Source organism: Macrobrachium rosenbergii, chromosome 41 (assembly GCF_040412425.1).
Source record: "Macrobrachium rosenbergii isolate ZJJX-2024 chromosome 41, ASM4041242v1, whole genome shotgun sequence".
NCBI lineage: Eukaryota > Metazoa > Arthropoda > Malacostraca > Decapoda > Palaemonidae > Macrobrachium > Macrobrachium rosenbergii.
Genome location: NC_089781.1, coordinates 11,742,286 through 11,762,880, shown reverse-complemented (window position 1 = coordinate 11,762,880; position 20,595 = coordinate 11,742,286). Strand labels below are relative to the sequence as shown.

The 20,595-nt window shown below is 37.2% G+C and overlaps 1 protein-coding gene across 1 annotated transcript in view; it reads right to left on the bottom strand.

Moving 5' to 3' along the window:
* rt (Protein O-mannosyltransferase rt) overlaps positions 1 to 20,243 on the bottom strand; it is a 74,945-nt gene extending 54,702 nt beyond the window's left edge. Inside the window, exon 1 of the mRNA XM_067083986.1 lies at positions 19,978 to 20,243. Coding sequence (XP_066940087.1) covers positions 19,978 to 20,136 — 159 coding nt within the window. The 5' untranslated portion in view covers positions 20,137 to 20,243. The remainder of the gene's footprint in view (positions 1 to 19,977) is intronic.
* Positions 20,244 to 20,595: the final 352 nt, after the last annotated feature.

The following is a 20,595-nucleotide window of genomic DNA, read 5'->3' as shown; positions in this document are numbered from 1 at the left end:
CCCACAACTCTCTACCTACATCCACAGTCCAAAAGATATTAAACAACTGTGGAGACAACCTACAAAGCTTTACCTCAGACCCAATTTTACACCACACCAGTCATTCCCTGTCACCTATTCTTACATGTCTTCCTCATCTATGGTAAATTTTAATTGCTTTCAATAAATCGTTTTCTATATCATACATCTTCACCACCTTCTATACTGCGTCTTCCAATTCTATAGTCAGCCTTTCATGATCCAATCCAATATATATATATATATATATATATATATATATATATATATATATATATATATATATATATATATATATATATAATGTGGTGGATTGCAACCAGGATAGTAAAAAGGCCTAAGGCTACCAATCGCATCCCAAAATGCCTGCTGAAATACGCAGAGATGCACTTACTAGGGAATAATCACACTGAATACAAATACACACACACACACTATACATATATATCTATACATATATATCAAGTGCACTGCTATCGCTAACTTTATTGATTTTATTCTTAACTTCGAATTTAATATTTCAATGACATTTCTAAGCACGAAAAAAGCAAAAATAAAATCTCACTGATGATGCTGTTGCAATGACATTTTGTTCAACCTCAGGAGAAGAAGACAAGTTACACAGAGGTGATGTATAATACGTGTAGGGGGGAAATATACAATAAATGAACCTTGAAAGAAAAATTACTTGCATGACCTTTCAAACCCGAATGTTAACCAAAGCTTGTTTATTATGCATCTCTCTCTCTCTCTCTCTCTCTCTCTCTCTCTCTCTCTCTCTCTCTCTCTCTCTCTCTCTCTCTCTCTCTCTCTCGTATACGTTCGAAGATTCTAAGAAAAACAATTGCTAACTTAGAATGCTTTTCCAACTAATTCTAAATGAAACACTTTACCACCGCCATTATTATTATTATTATTATTATTATTATTTAAAAAAAATCGCGCTGTTCAATACACAGTCATGTAGAGAAAGCCAAAAAAAAAAAGACAGTAACTTGGAAACCTTTAATGTCCATAGAGAGACAGTGTCAGAAAGACAAAAGTAACAAACAATAAACAAAAAATAATAAACAAAAAACTTCCAAAATCACGAACATCAGTCTTTGAAAGAACAGCTCATAGGGTCATTTTAAACAACCACCCACCAACATTTGGCTTCATACATAAGTCACGACAACTCTGCCAAACGGAGTCAATAAAAAACACAGGCAATTTACTATTCCTCAAAAGTCAAACGAGAAATAATTTTCGCCCATGAATAAAAGACCAAAGCCGCTTTCCCCACTAATAACACAATTCGGACTTTTGCTGCATTTGCATTGAACGGAGCAATGCTTTTTTTTCCAGCCCATTAAAATATCCCATTCCCAGGGCATGGACATGACTGTTAGGCGAAATGAAATAAATGTGTATATACTGTATAGCCTATGTGTGTGTATATATATATATATATATATATATATATATATATATATATATATATATATATATATATATATATAATAATGCAGTTGCTAGCCCATATTCTAAAGTACAACCCTACAACCGACGGGGATGGAGGGAGGGGGCTACAACTGGTGATGTGATTATCAACGGTGGTCACCCATCCACGCCCAGTTAGCAATAAATTTGCTTCATTAGGCCTTTACACTAAACTTGGTACGAATATTGACTATTCAACTGAAGGAAAAGACAGAAAAACAGCTGGAACCAAGCTATCTCACTGGAACCATGATTAAGAAAGGAAATAACAACCAAACAAGGGTTTCCCTACCGAGTCAAAATTGAGAGTGAAAAAAGTTCCAACCTTAGACGTAGTAATTATAGAAATTAAACCCTTAGATGTAATGAAAAAATGCAAACCTTAGACGTAATAAATAAATGCATCCCTTAGACGTAATTAAAAAAGGCAACCCTTAGACGTACTTTAAAAATACAACCCTGATACGCAATAAAAATGCAATCCTTAGATGTAATTACAAAAAAAGTGCAACCCTTAGGCATAACTTTAAAAATGCAACCATTAAACGCAACCCTTTGATAAATAAATGCATCCCTTAGACGTAAATAAAAAAGGCAACCCTTAGACGTACTTTAAAAAAATGCAACCCTGATACGCAATAAAAATGCAATCCTTAGATGTAATTACAAAAAAGTGCAACCCTTAGGCATAACTTTAAAAATGCAACCATTAAACGCAACCCTTTGATAAATAAATGCATCCCTTAGACGTAATTAAAAAAGGCAACCCTTAGACGCACTTTAAAAAATGTAACCCTGATACGCAATAAAAATGCAATCCTTAGATGTAATTACAAAAAAAAGTGCAACCCTTAGGCATAACTTTAAAAATGCAACCATTAAACGCAACCCTCTGATAAATAAATGCATCCCTTAGACGTAATTAAAAAAGGCAACCCTTTGACGTACTTTAAACAATGCAACCCTGATACGCAATAAAAATGCAATCCTTAGATGTAATTACAAAAAAGTGCAACCCTTAGGCATAACTTTAAAAATGCAACCATCAAACGCAACCCTTTGAAAATAAAAAAAAATGCAATCCTTAGATAATAAATGTGCAACCCTTACACGTAATAAAAAATGCAACCCTCAGACGAAATAAAAAATGCAGCTCAAATAATGCAATCCAAACTGAGTCATAACGCAGACAAAGCATGCAACTCAAACCTGGCTATCCCAACGATGTCATGCTAAAGACTGATAAAAAGCCAAATAAATAAGGCTCTTCCAGCTAAATCTAAAAAACGGATGAGACAAACGTGATTCTTCAGGAAGTATGCAAGCCGTATGAATTCTGGGAACACGAAATTGCTGTGCAGAGTTCACTCGATGTAAAGTGGCAGAGAGAGAGAGAGAGAGAGAGAGAGAGAGAGAGAGAGAGAGAGAGAGAGAGAGAGAGAGAGAATGAAAACAAGTGACATGCCTGAGTTTGTCATTTTCATATTTTTTTCGAGGGAAAAGTTGCCCGATATGCACAGACTGTTGTATTACTCCTATTTATATCATTTACGTTAGTATTTATTAAAACTACAAACTAAAGGGCCAAGTTGCTCACCTGGGCCACCTTGCTACACTTACAAAGTATATGAAAAAGAGTTTACCTACCAGTATACATTTCTAAGTAAAACTTGGTACCCCTGTTGTAGCCCTTACCGTGGTGCTAAGGCCATGGTTTGAGCAAGCTGCAACCTACACTAAATGAGGAAGCTTTCACAGAATTTCTGTTATTTATGGTCCAGTAGTTCTAGAGATTTTTAACTGACCTTCTCCACTTACACCATTTCATAATTTCTCTCTCCTTGAAAGGTGCCTTTCCCACCAGTTGTAGCAAAATTGCATTCCCTTTACCCAACTATGTTTTGAGCTAAGTTTAGGTTAAACGGATTCAGTCAGTGGTTATGGAGCAGAATAGGATAGAATATGGAATTTAGGCCTAAGGCCAAGCGCTGGCACCTATGAGGCCATCCAGCGCTGAAACAGAAACTGAATGGTGCAACAGAAGGAAAACCTCGCAGTTGCACTATGAAACAACTGTTATGAAAGCGTGAAAACCAAGATAGAAGAGAAAGAATATGAACGGAGGTGCAGTAAACGGAATGAAAGGGGTGGCAGCTAGAGGCCGAAGGAACGCTGAAAAGAACCTTAAGTAATGCCTACAGCAGTGGTTATGGAGAACTCGAAAATATGATACGCCAGGCATACACACATACAAGCCCTCGGTTCAGGTGAGGTACAAAGGAAAGACTCTCTCACAGCTCAAAATCTTAACCTATCCACGCTATAGCCATCACCCTTTGCTGTTACGGAGATTACGACCTGTGAGCCTGGCTTTCGTGGCGCAAAATATACCCCATAGGCATGAACAAGGTCTAGAGACCTTGGGCATGAGGATCTGTTATGTGGGCACGGAGATTGGCACCGCTCAGTACCGGCCAACAATCCGGTCCCCCTTTTCCTCTAAGAATTTTCCTTGTCGTAAGTTCCTTATTCTACAGAGGTCAGAATACTGAAGACCTCCTCAAATGCTGACCTATTGTTACTGTTACATTATTCTGCTAAACTGTTTCATTTGTTAATTAAAAAATCAGGAACAAAAAATAAAAAGCTTCTCCGAATAAAATGTCAACATGTAAAATCGAAGTCAGGGACGGAACACAAAAAATAAAAACGATAAAACTGCAACATGTAAAATTAAAGTAAGGAAAGAGAAAAAAAAACCGATGAAATAAACAGAAGATATACAAATCAAACATCAAATAAAATAAATGCTTAAACATGAGAACTCGAAAAAATAATCCAGAGAAATAAAAACTACGGGAGGGAGAATGCAAATGAATTTCAACTCCAGAATCACATTTCACTTTTGGAACTTTTTAAATATTCATCATGAACTCGTCCCGGGTCAAGAAACGGGCGACATCTGACTGAGTACATCCGGGTGGGTTTATTCAAATAATTTATTTTCTCTACTACAGAGGAAAGAAGGAAACTGACACAAATGAATTATGCATAAGAGGAAAAACGAGAAATATGCAGTTCTTTGCGTTAAAAGGTGGTATTATAAATTTAACAATAGACAAACAAGTTACAGTCGAATTATTTATAGATATCAAATTCTTCCACGTACGCAGCCCTGTCACATCCGGGTGGGTTTCTTCAAATGCTTTATTCTCTCTCCTACAGAGGTAAGGAGGACACTGACATGAATGAATCATAGAATAGCATATAATATAGGATTTAGGCGAAAGACCATGTGCTGGGACCTATGAAGTTATTCAGCGCCGAAAGGGAAAATTGAGATTAAAAGGTTTGCAAGGTGTAACAGGAGGAAACCTCGCAGCTGAAAGAAAGATAGAAGAAGGAGAATATGAACGTGGGTACAGTAAAAGGCATGAAAGGGTTTAGCAGCTAGGGGATCGAAGGGACGTTGCAAAGATGCCTACAGTGAACCGCATGAGGTGCACTCACGGCATTAACCCTCTACGGAGATAAATGAATTATGCATAAGAGGAAAAACGAGAAATACAGTTCTTTACGTTAAAAGGCGGTATTATAAACTTGACATTAGACAAACAGGTTACCTACGAATTTATTTATATATATCAAATTCCTCCACGTACGCAACCCTGTTCGAACCAGCTCCTGGTTTTTTGGTAAAAACTGGTTACCTGCTGCTGACGATGGCACGGAAGGAGATCGTTCCCTGGGGGCAAGTCTTTGTTTCAACCAAACAAACAAAGAAACCTTTGCACGGATGATGTACATTTCGTTGTTGTTAGATGCACAGAGAGCGATAAAGAGGGAACAAACATATCGGTTGTTTTGTTTGCACACAAACACTTCTCGCGTGGGTAGTTTAGGGTTGAACTCGTTGGTGTGTGTGTGTGTGTGTGTGTGTAATAAATAAATAAGTAAATAACTATACTGCTGCTATTACTACATACACATATATTATATATGTGTACATATACATATATACACACATATATATTTTTATATAAATATTTTTGTATATAATATATATATATTATATATATATATATATATATATATATATATATATATATATATATATATATATGTATATATATATATGTATATATATATATATATATATATATATATATATATATATATATATATAATCATGTATATTAAGGCAAACAGCCTGTTAAGAGAACAGAATATTTTCATCGACTTTTAACAGTGAACGTAATTGGGTCCAAGACTTTGAAAGCAACCCTTACTCGACTACGGAAACCTCCGTTCATTACTATCATCATTTGACATATTTGCTATGCAGTTCATGAACTTATCTATATAAAAAGGATAAACAGTCTTCCCTGTTTGCGCCAACTTTCTATACAATTCGATTTGAACCTCAAAAATACTACAAAAAATGTGTTTTTTGAGCTTTAACTGTTTTCCTGTTTTTTTTTTTTTTTTTTTTTGAACCTGGGCATTAGAGTTGACTCGAAAACTTACCATCAGCGTACAGTATACTCTTAATATCTGAAGCAACGTTGAATATATTTTTAGCAAATCACAAAGCACCATTCCAAAGCAATAACTATTGAATTTGCATCCTTGGGAGTATAGATTGCCTCCTTTGATAACCATACTGCCTAATTGCTGTCGAGTTCGGGACGATAAGGCCGTATTATTTTCGGCCCTGAACCTGTTAGGCCGTCACAACTTTAGGCCATATGAAGTTCTTGGGACGCCCTGTTGAGTTCTAGCCCCTCGGGGATCAAAGTATTATATACACCCATTTCGGCTGTTTGCCAGTTTAGATGTTACGGCCTATATCACTTACGGCCTAAACGACCAGGCCCCCCGCTGTCATTACACCAGTAAATACGTGTATCTAAAGAACAAATGTATACTGAATGTATACCTCTACGATAAGTCAGCCATTCAATTAGTATGAAGAACACAATACATTATTAGTGAACAATTTCCCGCCAACACAACAATAACAATTGTTCGGCGATGTCAATTACCCTCGAAAAAAAAAGGCTTCCATTTCAACCGAATATTACAAAACGATATACTTTCGGCAACGAATTTTCACAACGAATTCTCATACATCGATAAAGTCGCGGGGGGGAATTCGGATACGAAGAACAGGCCATTAATTGAAACGAAAATCGCTATACAATGCTTCCCAAAGCACCACAAAGCAATGCATCATCAGAGGGAATATTTTTCTACGGTAATTATTCGAACAATGCTATAGGTCGGTCCTGTTCCGCCGGCTAACGGTTCCGGTAACCGTTAACAATGGGGAAGTATATATATATATATTAATTCGACGGGACTGAAATTGTGAAACCATCGCTCGGTGCTGCTAAAAGGAAAAATGATTCGATAATACAGAATACGTCATCATTATTCGACGGTCAAGAATGACTCATGATTAACCCTCAAAACTGTGCACATTCATCTGGCCATAAATAATTTTTAAATGAATCTTTCAATACTTAAAATAACGAGTAACCTGTGCACAAAAATTTATACTCTCCCTATTTACTAACAATAAAAGCTCACCCTCATACACGGTTCCTCGTTGGGGAGTGGGTTCCGTTCTCAGCTAGCACTCTGCTGGCCGCGAGTTCGAATCAACGACCGACCAATGAAGAACAAGAGGAATTTATTTCTGGTGACAGAAATTCATTTCTCGCTATAATGTGGTTCGGATTCCACAACAAGCTGTAGGTCCCGTTGCTAGGTAACCAATTGGTTCTTAGCCACGTAAAATAAGTCTAATCCTTCGGCCCAGCTCTAGGAGAGCTTTTAATCAGCTCAGTGGTCTGGTTAAACTAAGGTATACATAATCACCCTCATACAGATTAAGAAAATTCTTTATGCAATCAACAAATGTTTGGAAAGTGATTACAAGCAATACTCAGTGTATTAACAAGCTAACTACAATACTGACTCAGAAGGCTATTTTATCCAATGTATTCAACAGACACATTATCATAAGCCCTTAATATGATACTGCCGTTACACCTTTCAATTCCTTAGTTCATCCACGATGCTCAAAATCACCACAGACAATTATCGAGATTTTCAGAAAATTACAATCCTAACCTTCATTCCATAAAGGATGATAACGGGATTTCCAGAAAATTACAGTCCTTACCTTTCATTCCATAAAGGATAAAAACGAGATTCCAGAAAATTACAGTCCTTACCTTTCATTCCATAAAGGATAACAACGGGATTCCAGAAAATTACAATCGTTAACTTTCATTCCGTAAAGAATAACAATCTCAAAATAGAAAACTCAAATAAATAAAAAACGATCCTTCACTCTCCCATCTCGTCCAAAGCTAACTTAAGCCGCCGTATCGTACGCGTCCATTACTAACGTCGATACCGAATGATCGTTCAAGATTGATGGTCGGCAATAATTAACCGAGCGTCTTGTCTCTATCAGATGCACGACATGCGGATAATTAATGTCCAGTGCCAACTACTGCGGTACAAACGACTGGAATAATTAACTTGACCGAAGTCCCAGTAATCGTGCTTTGAGATAATTGCTTGAAATTTTTAAAGGAACTTTTGGCTACTGTAATTCAGATTGTGATTCAGATGTCTTTTAATTATGCAGGACTTCAAGCTACGCCAAAGCAATCCTAATTTGAAGTTAAATTAAGAGTGGCAGGTCACATGTCGTGCTCCTTCACTTACAGCATTTCCAAATAGTACACACTCGCCTCCATGTTGACAAATATTTCAGATTTTCGGATTGCTCAAAATATTACTCAACAGTCGACTTAAAAAAAAATATATATATATATATATATATATATATATATATATATATATATATATATATATATATATATATATATATATATATATATATACATGTATATATATAAATATACAGTATATACATATATAATATATATGTAAACAATGCTACAAATTAAAGAGAAAAAATGAAGTACTTACTGTACAGTAGTCTGCTAAGTAAAGGACTATAAGTCGAAAACCCTTGCAGTACGGTACTTGATTGTTTCTCTCCTTCCTGGCATTGCCTTTATATATATATATTCATCACGTTCCTTATTTTCGTAATTCAGTTATATATATATATATATATATATATATATATATATATATATATATATATATATATATATATATATATATATATAGCGAAGCAGTTTCACAAGAGAAAACGATTTGCGAGATTTTATTGAATGCAATAACTGCATTGAAGATATCAACATGCTCAATTTTTCTGCTTCACACTTAAGCTACAAAAAGGCATCGCATGTTACACGCCACCGTAAAGCCAAACATCTTATTCAAAGAAATTTATAAATATATACGTTTATAAATATATTAATGCATATGTATGAATGTATGTATGCGTGATACAAAAGGACTCATTGAAATTCCGTCATTCATGACTTTCCTGTGCTTTATCGTCCACAAATCTCCTTTCATCTCGCGTATACACAGACACTCACTATATATATCTCTCTCTCTCTCTCTCTCTCTCTATATATATATATATATATATATATATATATATATATATATATATATATATCATATATAATTTTTTAACAATGTGCTTGGCTTTACAGTGGCTTCCTGTGTCTTGCAAGAAATTTTAACATGCGATGCCTTCTTGTAGCCTAAATCTGAAGCAGAAATATTGAGCACATATTAATGTCTTCAATGTAGTTATTGTATTCAATAAAATCTTACGTAATCGGATCCTCTTGTGAAACTGCTTCGCTACATATACAGTAGGCTATATGTGTGTATATATATGTGTCTCACAAATATATAAATATATATATATATATATATATATATATATATATATAAATATATATATATAATTATCTTATCTATGCAGAACCCGTCTCTCTCTCTCTTGTCGAAGACAACGCGTTCAATTAGGTATAACACCTTTGCCTTTCGGTGTCCTTGAACAAACTGCTTGTAGAACAGTGCAAGAAACAAAAGACGGTGGTGAATGGAAGCAAAAAAAAAAAAAAAAAAAAATTAGTCAAGGTATAAAGGCGAAAATAAGACAATGCTGGCAAAATGACGATGCTGAAAAATACTAAATGCAGTGCCACTCCAATAATAAGTATTACAGGCAATAATTACAGACAACTGGGCCCTTATTACTAATGCATAATTAACGTTAATGTCTAAACTTGCGTATGAAGTTCGCACATACAACAGCAGAAGAAATATCAGGACAAACTAAAAGAAATGAACGGAACCAGAAGAAACCAAAGTGAATACAAGACGATAAGTAAAAAAAAAAAACACTAAAACGAACCTGATCTTGGAAGGGCTAAACCTACAGAGAAGACCAAAGCGAAGCCTAGATCAATGTCTAGAGAATATTCCCTAGACCTTGGTCTAGATGAAGTGTGTACAATTTGCCGGAGACCTTGGTCTAGGTGAAGTATGTATAAGTTGCCGGAGTAGCGGGATTTGCCGAGAAAAGACTGCCTTCTTAATTATTCTGTTTACCCGAGTGTTTACACCATTTTCCTGAAAAGTTTACATCCACGGGGAAGCGGAAAATCCGGTGTTATTTACAGACTTTAAATGAACCTTAATTAGGTGCTGGAAGAAAAGGCTAAAAAAAAAAAATGGATTTTCTACTTTAGGACCTTCGTAACTTGGAAACCCAGTTTTTATTTTGAATGTTTTCGTTATATATTTTAATTACAGCATGGAAATTCGACTTGCTAGAGATTTTCAACGGTAAAGTTTTGTGGAGAGAAATTTAAATATTTAATTTAAAAACGTCCGCGTTCGAAGAGTATTTCAATATTGGAATTACATATATGTTTTAGCAGAAAAACATTTAAATATAGACCTGATATCAAATCATCCGTTTTTAAAGACTTCGTTTCAATATCGAAAACACAAGAAATAAACTTATTCCTTCCGGATAAAAAAAAAACAAAAACCACGTCCCTAATGCCACCTAAGTCAAGTCGCTGACAAAGTCCTCCTCCCCGGATTTAATCTACGTAAACGAGAAAATTGAATCGATTATGCCTCTCCCTGACATTCCGCCCGAGTGCCTCGTCGCCTGAAAGCAATTTCGGGAGGTCGGGAGAGGACCCGGGGAAGGAAGAACCCGGGAGGAGAACCGAAAGACGCAGCAGACGTTGTCGACGTCGTCGTCCCTGAAGAACCGTTGAGAACCACTCGCCATATAAACAGGAAAAAAAACGACTCGAGTCTTCAATTTCCCTAGATTGTATCCTCCTCCTAATTGAGCTGAATCTTTGCTCGATTTTTGGGCCGTTATTTTCCCCCGGTTTGGATATCGTCTGAGGAGCAATTGTTTGGTAATTGCACTCGGGATTTTCGGAGATGGCTTCTTGATGCTGACTGCGTCTAGTGCGTGCATATGTGTGTGTGTGTGTGTGTGTGTGTGTGTGTGTGTGTGTGTGTGTGTGGAGAAGGGCTGCGGGGAGAGATTTGTTTGAGCAGTATTCCAATACATTGCGTGTGTGGGAGGGGAGAGTTTTGGTTGAGCATTATTGCAATATACAGTGACATAGGCCTACATCACTGTAGAAGGCTAGGACTCGAAGGGATTCACGACTTCCAAGGATTGCCATTGTAATAACATAAGATTTCAGTCATTTTATTATACTGAAAGCTTTCTCATCATACTGTAAAAGAATACCAACATACAATAAAGCACTTAGACCCAAGGTCTATATAGACCTTGCTTACACCTACGCTACTAAGTCCTGAAATTCATGAACAACGACAAATCCTTTCCTCCTTCAAGGTTTCCTTCTACAATAAAAGTAAAAAAAAAACACCTCCGTCATTTAACCACAGATAACAAAGCGCTCCTAGACAATAATAAAAAAAAAAGAGGAGAAAGATACCGAGGCAAGACTAACGACTGTCATGTCCAAGCAACTGGAAAGAAGGTTGACCTGAGAATCCTTCCAGCTCTCCTGACTGCTTGGGTTTCTTCAGTCCCTTCGTTACCAGCTGCTCTCCAAATTATGGTAACGAGATGTTTTGACGTTGGATTTTCTGCTACTGGCAGTGGTAATCATTCTGAGTAATGTGGATAAGGAACCACAACATTTAAAATAAACTGTTGATCGTCTTTTCGATAATAAAGTCAAGCTAAGTTTAGCATGAAATTATAAATCCACTGAAATCGGTACAAACTACTACTAAAATGTTAACGGAAATCTCTCAGACGTAAGTTGCTCTAACGAATGTTTTGGCCTGACCAGTAAAATTTAAGAATAAACAATGAAGGCCTATATATATATATATATATATATATATATATATATATATATAGAGAGAGAGAGAGAGAGAGAGAGAGAGAGAGAGAGAGAGAGAGAGAGAGAGAGAGAGAGAATGTAAAGTCCTACATAAATATACAATAGCCCAAAAGCCATTATCATCTCAGTTGCCAAGGTCTCCAATCTTAAAGAAAAACCGTAGAACAAAAACGAAATGAATAAAAAGTGATCATGGAACGGAATTCCTCCTGATGTAAATGGGAGGGAGGCGAGTTTTCCATCTCCCTACAAAATTTTCTCCAGCATGTGGTCCAATAGATATAAAAGTCCTGTTTACACCATCTACACGTCAAGTCTATCCCATAAAAAAACTCCTTTCCCTTCTGCACCAAGGAGCATTTCCAAGAAAACAAGTTGGGGAAGACAGTACTGGAAGAGAGAGAGAGAGAGAGAGAGAGAGAGAGACTGTTGTCGGGTAAGGAAGACGCCACGTAAGGGAGTGACTAGGTTGGGAGGGGTCCATTAAGACGACGTGGCATGTAAACACACCCCGTGGTCGTTCCAAGAAGGAAATAACACGGCCAGACTTTCATTTACTTCACTTTAAATACACCAGACGCTTTAAAAACCTAACTTATTCCATTCATCCTTTGAAAACTGACATAAAACCGAAAATGAGCCAAAGACCACCTTCAGGGCTCTTCCATCCACGAAGACTAGGTCAATGACATGGAAACAGGTTTTGTGGCTGAAGGAGACGGGATCGGGAAGAGTAATACCAAGGCTACCAAATGGATATTTACACGAGGCAAACTCGCCTTCGGGGAAACATAAAAGAGAGGAGGTACTTCATAAAAGAGAGGCAATATTTCATAAAAGAAAAGACCATTTTGTTGAGACTCAAAACAGGAGGAAGATCGCTTCTTGTCATGGAGAATGGAAAGGAGTCATGATTAAGAACTTTAATGTAAAAGAAAAAGACGAAAAATTAACACGCCACACTTGGGAAAAACAAAGCATATAGTTTACTGGATGATTCTGTATTAAAACTAAATCACGATATAATTTTGCTGGATGGTTCTGTTTTAAAACCAAATTATTATACAATTTGTTGGATGGTATTTGGCGATTCTGTATTAAAACCAAAATTATCACACAATTTCGTCGGCGATTCTGTATTAAAACCAAGTTATCACGCAATTTCGTCGGCGATTCTGTATTAAAACCAAATTATCATACAATCTGCAGGATTGTACCGTATTAAAACCAAATAATCATATATGCATGACTGGTTCTGCATTAAACCAAATAATCATATAAATAATTTGCTGGTTGGTTCTGTATTACAACCAAATTATATAATTTGCATAAATGATTATATATGCATTAAAACCAAATTATATAATCTGCTGGATGGTTCTGTATTAAAACCAAATTATCATATAAGTTGCTGGATGGCTCTCCAGTAAATCATCATACAATTTACTGGATGGTGCAGCATTAAAACCAATTACCATATCTGCTGGATGACTGTATTAAAACCAAATTATCATATAATTTGCTGGATGATAAATGATCATATAATTTACTGGATGGTTCAGTATTAAAACCCAATCCTCACATTTTGCCGGCTGATTCTGTATTAAAACCAGATTATCATATAATCTGCTGATTGATCCTGTGTTAAAACCAGATTACCATATAATTTGCAGGATGGTACGGTATCAAAACCAAATTATCATATAATTTGCTGCCCAAATTATCAGAATTTGCTGGATGGTACTGTATTAAAACCAAATTACCATATAATTTACTGGATGATTCTGTATTCAAACCAAATGATTTTGGTGAAAAAAATACCCTTAATTGTGATGGCGACAATGTTGAGGTTGACCAGTCCTAACAATCATTATTATACAATTTGCTGGATGGAACATTATTAAAAGCAAATTATCATGCAATTTGCTGTGTGGTTCTGTATTAAAACCAAACACTTTCGGTAAAAAAAAAACACCCTTAACTGTGGTGGCTATGATGTTGAGGCTGACCAATCCTAACAATCGATGAGGATGATGAGCAAAGTATTTGCGGAGTTAACAAACAGCTGACGATAATGAACACAAACTTTCACTGGCAGTTCAATACTTCGTGGATCTGATGTGAGTTTAGACAAACAAATACCAGTGAATGTTTACATAAAGATGGAGCTTCCAGTTAAAATAAACTGAAAGTACGCGGTCTCACACGAGAGAGAGAGAGAGAAAGATATTTAAAATGTACATTCTACAATTCTATTAATTTTCTTATACTGCAGCTATTTGCTCCATACACACACACACACACACACACACACACACACACACACAGAGAGAGAGAGAGAGAGAGAGAGAGAGAGAGAGAGAGAGAGAGAGAAATACTTATATTTAAAATGTCCATTCTACAATTCTATTCATTTCCTTGTACTGCAACTACTTGCTCCACAGAGAGAGAGAGAGAGAGAGAGAGAGAGAGAGAGAGAGAGAGAGAGAGAGAGAGAGAGAGAGAGAGAGAGAAATGGAAAATGCTTATTCTACACCATCTCTTTTACGAGCTTAATCTCAACGGCGTGTCCATAAAATCCATATAGAGGATAAAAAAAGGGCACTCCCCAACTTTTTTTATTACCCCATACATAGAGAAGACCCCCATTCATCTGGGTATTATGGCGCTGAAACTGAAATTTTCTCAAACTTTCAAGTAAAGAATAAGAAACCATATGCTCCCCAGCTACGAAAGTGTTTGCGGTGGTTAAATCTAATAGGCTGCGATCACGCGCTTGCACAGCTTCGGTTATGGGCTAAAGAAAAATAGTCTGATGGTTTATAAGGCGTTACTCCTTTACCAAGCGAACTCAAAGTACTTGAGAGAAAATGTCACTAAAAGTACACAGACGCACAATATATGTATGTATATATGTACATACATATACATACATACATACAGACACAAATATATATATATATATATATATATATATATATATATATATATATATATATATATATATATGTTGCATGTGTGTGTAAAAACACGAAACCTACACACTGGAACGATACAACACCACCTTGGAAATGAAAAGAAATCGTTTCGAAATTATCGCCATTACTTTTTTTTACGGAAGAACTATTTGAGATAATACTGAAAGTGAAACTTTTCATAAATGGCACTAAAAAGAAATTAACGTGGATGACCCTGAGGAAAACTATTTCAGAGTAGGAGGCAAAAAAGGCAAGCCTTTGATCATCGATAGACCAAACGCAAAATAGGTGTAGAAAATACCAAAACGAGAGAGAGAGAGAGAGAGAGAGAGAGAGAGAGAGAGAGAGAGAGAGAGAGAGAGAGAGAGAGAGAGAGAGAGAGATTTGAAAGCTAGACCGATGATGCATCATTTGTAGTAGTAGCCTATCTGGGAGAACGTGAGGAAATTAGTGTTCACATTTCCTCCTCGATTAGCTTCTTTATTTTTTCTAGAGGAGTGGTGGACAAGAGAGCTGTATTATACTGTATTCAGTAATAACATTCAAAGTGACAAGGTCTTCAAAATTTAATAACACTTTTTTTGGAGGGGGAGGAAATTACTTGTGTGTAATTATTAGTATTTGTGTAGTTCTAACATGGTTGCACTTACGTGTAAATACGAAGACGTACGGTAAAAACGTGTACAGATTCATAGCCACCTGCATTATATACATACACACACATATATTATATATATGTATATATATACATAATCCAATGCAGCACGAAGGAACGCATGCTTGAGAATATCACTAAATCCACGTCAGAAGGTGAGTGAAGCCCAGGACTTTGAACAAGTACTTTCAAATGTAAAATAGACTACGAAAATACTTGTTCAAAGTCCCGGTTTTCACTCACCTTCTGACGTGGATTTAGTGATATATATATATATATATATATATATATATATATATATATATATTAGTGTGTATATTGTGTAGAGAGACATATGGACCCCATAAAGGAGGGTGGTTTGACCCGATAGTGATCTTCGTTAACGTGGCAAACAGAAGACATGGGGGCACTAGGGAGGGGGATGGTGAGGTGTCGGGAGTGGAAGGCAGGGGAGGGGGACAAGAGAGTCGGATACATCTTTCTCCTCCTCACCTTTCCTCCTGAGATGATGCCAAGGCGACCCGGCCGTACCAGTGACGTGGGCCTTCTCCTATCCCTCGAGGGTAGGTGGAGAGACTGGTTATAGTTTAGTGATGTGGCGGATGATAAAGTGTGAGGATGATGGCTGTCTCACGTAGAATGATGAGAAGCATTACTATTTTCTCTGATGAAACACCGGTCGGAAAAACAAAAATTGGGGTGCTACTTTGACTCGTTACCTAGGTGACGTTTATTAATATAATTTGTCGACCACACAATACAGAAATGGGTGTATATAATACTTTGAAATCCGAGGGGCTAGTACTAAATAAGGCGTCCCACTGAGCATCAAAATGGGAATCTTGAAGGTCATCCAAAAATGTACAAATTTGCCGTCGATTCCAAGAAGCAATATCAAACAGAGATTATAAGGTAATTGATTTAATACTGTATGACTCATTATATACTCTCCACAACCACTTAACCACTGCCCTTAATGAAAGCTTTATCGCTATCGTAATCACTCCCAATATGATAACGCACACAAAACTGGTGTAAGTACCTTTTCTAAAACGGTACTTCTAAGATCCCAAGAAGAGTAGAAAAAAAACTGTTTAACCATTTTGGGCAATTAAAGGATTCTCATATTTCGAAATATGTTACATTCCCTACAGTACTTGACAGACCATGAAATCCAAGCCTTTTAGAATAGTAACCTGTTCCTTCGTATGCAAAATAGACAATTAGCATATGTTTTATTTACCAATTTTACTTTCCGCCGTTTAAGTTCTAGTAATGGACAAACAATTATTAGTTCCCGTAGGGGGGTAGTGCCGTCAGTTCACCTCATGCAGTGCACTGTAGGCATTCGTTAAGGTTCTCTGCAGCATCTCTTCGGCCCCTAGCTGCAACCCCTTTCGTTCCCTTGACTGTACCTCCTTTCATATTCACTTTCTTCCATCTTCCTTTCCACCCTCTCCTAATAACCGGTTCATAGCGCAACTGCAAGGTTTTCCTCCTGTTACACCTTTCAAAGTTCCTTACACTCAATTTCCGTTTCAGCGCTGAATGACCTCATTGGTCCCAGTGCTTGGCCTTTGGGCCTAAATTCTATATTCAATTCAATTCAACAAAAATATTAGGAGGCCACGTGGGGTAATTTCAGAGAGAGAGAGAGAGAGAGAGAGAGAGAGAGAGAGAGAGAGAGAGAGAATATTAGTGAAACCACTGAAACCGAATCTTTCGTTGCGTTTCGGATCTTAACCACACTGGCTAAACTAGTTTAACAAAAAATCATACGTTAGAATACACGAACCTTTCAACATCATAAATTCAGTCATCCACCAATTCCCCTGGCTGATCATAAAGATAAATGCTGTGTATTACAAAACAAAGATTTACATCGGATAAGACAACTGACCCTTACAATACTTGCATGTACCTATCCTGGCAAGTACATCGTAGCCTACACATACTATACAAAATACAAAATGCTGGTCTACAATTTTTCTTTCCGACTTAGTGATAATTAATAGTGATCTTGGCACGTAACGCCATCTCTGTGTAACGAGATAACGAGCTACGTTTCCTACGGTTGGGATGATTCGTCTATTACCAAAGACGGTCGTTAAATACCGGTTATTTTTAAAAGCCGGCTGTTACAAAAAATAAATACTTCCTTTACAAATGGCCTACAATTATCCTTTGATTTATTCCAAACAATATATATCAACAACAGACTACCCATAAAAATATATATGACCATTTGCATTAAATGAATCTAGAGTGCCACTTATAAAATGGAGTATAATTCCACGAAATCTATTTTCAGTAAAAGGAAACTCCTATAAATTCAGGGTCTCCAACGCACTGCATTTTCCAATGCCATCTAAAAGTGGCCGCACAGCATGCAGATAGCCTACCAAATAGGGTGGGTGGGTGGGTGAGAGAGAGAGAGAGAGAGAGAGAGAGAGAGAGAGAGAGAGAGAGAGAGAGAGAGAGAGCCAGCGGACTGCCTTCCGTTAAAAATGTGATGGTTTGCTTTTTGCTGGGAATTAATCACTCACGCATTATCTCTCTCTCTCTCTCTCTCTCTCTCTCTCTCTTCCCACCTTCAGCAGGAACCGAAAACAGGTTATTAACGCCCTGGTACTTAGCCAACTGCTTAGGTCAACAGAGGCACATTGGATTATAAAGAAAAAGCCTCATGCCATTCGTTTCTTCGGACGGGATCTGATCTTAGCGTTACTCGGCAGTGAGCCTAAAATGCTACTGCTGCCACTGAATCCTTCAGACCTGAGAGAGAGAGAGAGAGAGACTATTCAGACCTGAGAGAGAAAGAGAGAGAGACTAAATATCATAAAATCCAGCACGCAACTCGCTTCTAAAATTGAATTCCTTTGTTGCCAACTCATACAAACACACGCGCGCACACACACACACACACACACACACACAGAGAGAGAGAGAGAGAGAGAGAGAGAGAGAGAGAGAAAGAGAGAGAGCTACTTGATATTCTACGGTAAATCAGAGGTGCATTGCAGTCTGGTCGCGTGACAGGGATCTCTTTCCTCCTCCGTCGTCATTAAGCTTTTCCTTAGAACCGCAGAAGAAAGAGAAAGCACACGGTACTGTACTCGATTCCCCAACCCCATGCTATGGCCATTTGGCGTCACGCTAAGACGCCACGCATGTACACGGAGACATCCATTAGAACATCAGCCATTTGCCATCAAGCCTATTCTTTGAGTGAGAGAGAGAGAGAGACTAAATTAAAACATTTATAAAACTTGAGAGAGAAACTGGTTAACTACATTTTTTATAAGAATCTGAGGGAGATTGGTTGGTTACAATATTTATATAAATCGATCAGCGAGGAAGAGATACTGATTAATTACTCAAACGAGAGAGAGAGAGAGAGAGAGAGAGAGAGAGAGAGAGAGAGAGAGAGAGAGAGAAAGGTCTGCAATACTTTGGAATCAAAGCCATTTGTCATTAAAACCGATACGAAAAGAGTGACAGGGAGAACGAGACACAGAACTACGTAATCAAAAGACCAAACGCCACAAATAACTACCGTACTAGACAGTACCTATCCCATTTAAAAACTGTTGAAAATATTACATGAAAATTACAACTGAAAATGACAAACTGTAAATGTTCACCAGAAGGTTAGAGCTACTTAACAGCTATTATAAAATGTACCGCAATACTGAACAAAAATTCCATCGGAGTAACGAACAACAGGAGGGTAACCTACAGAATGCCAATAACAGCAGTGCAACTTAAATGCCATTTTTCATGTAACGACGACCTGCGAGTTACTTCAACTCGACTGACATGCATTCAGTGAGAGAGAGAGAGAGAGAGAGAGAGAGAGAGAGAGAGAGAGAGAGAGAGAGAGAGAGAGAGGGGGAGGGGGAGGGGCGTTTGCTAACCATTGGTAAGCTAATATTTAACTTCCAAACATCTTTTTCTTGCCAGGTGATCCAATGCGCGCCAGAATGCATAATAAACTATACGCATTCCCTTTAAAAATTATACAAGATTAGCTTCATTACATGCATTCAATACAATTCCGTTCTACTTTCCTAAACTTTCCCTGCGAGAATATGGCACAATACCCGAAATCTTGAACCTGGCTGACTGCCTGACTGGAGTATCATTAAACCAGTCCACCTAAATACAAATACAAACAGCTCTGCCATTTCAAAACCGCGAACACCTAGGTTAAATTACTACGGACAAGTATTGATGCCAAAACCTGGAAATACCTGAACCTGAACTAACCCCTGGCAAAAAATAAATCAAGTTCAAGACGGAAGTTCGTCGCACCCATGTCCAGTGCCCCGTATACCCATGCCGGTAGTAAATGTAGGTTACTCAGTGAAATTTCACAGGGTGTCCTCTGTTACCTGTGACGCCGTATTCTCATTGCGTAACCGTTCTAAGTCTAAACTTTCTCGATGGTTTGAAATATACCGTATTTACTTACCGAGTCTCTACTGATGTTTTCATTTAACTGTTGAAGTTTCTCGATGCTTTTCTTCAGCATGTCATCGGGATCAGGTGTCGTATCTTCTTTCCCTTTCTTGATTTTCTCATTTTTCGGGGACGATTTATTGTTCTTTCGATTCCTCACCACTGTATCCATGGTATATGGATTAAACAGCTCAGCCTCACACTTGAATTAGCGATGCCTTTACCGAATAAATTTGTGACACACTTACTTACTAAAGTCTTGACACCGACTGACAGCTGTTCCTGGAAGTAAGGACGCACTTGCTTTGATAGCTAGAAATTCAGCCCTTCTGCGAGTGGGTGAATAGAAAATGGTATTGACTCTCGTTTTCTGTGCGGTCATTTAATGGCCCTCTTCGTATCTTTAGCGAAAATTTCTGCTGGAAAAACTTATAAAAAATACCTTCTTAATCTTAATGAATGGGGAAAAGTATCATCATTTCGAGATGTTGGCTGCTAAGAGTGATTTTCGCATTAATCATCACATACAGTACAGTATGGGTTGTATCCAAGTTCACATCATGTTTAGTTGCAGCATAAATAAATTGCAGATATAAAAAGTTTATATTTCAGAGAATAATGATTATCTTCA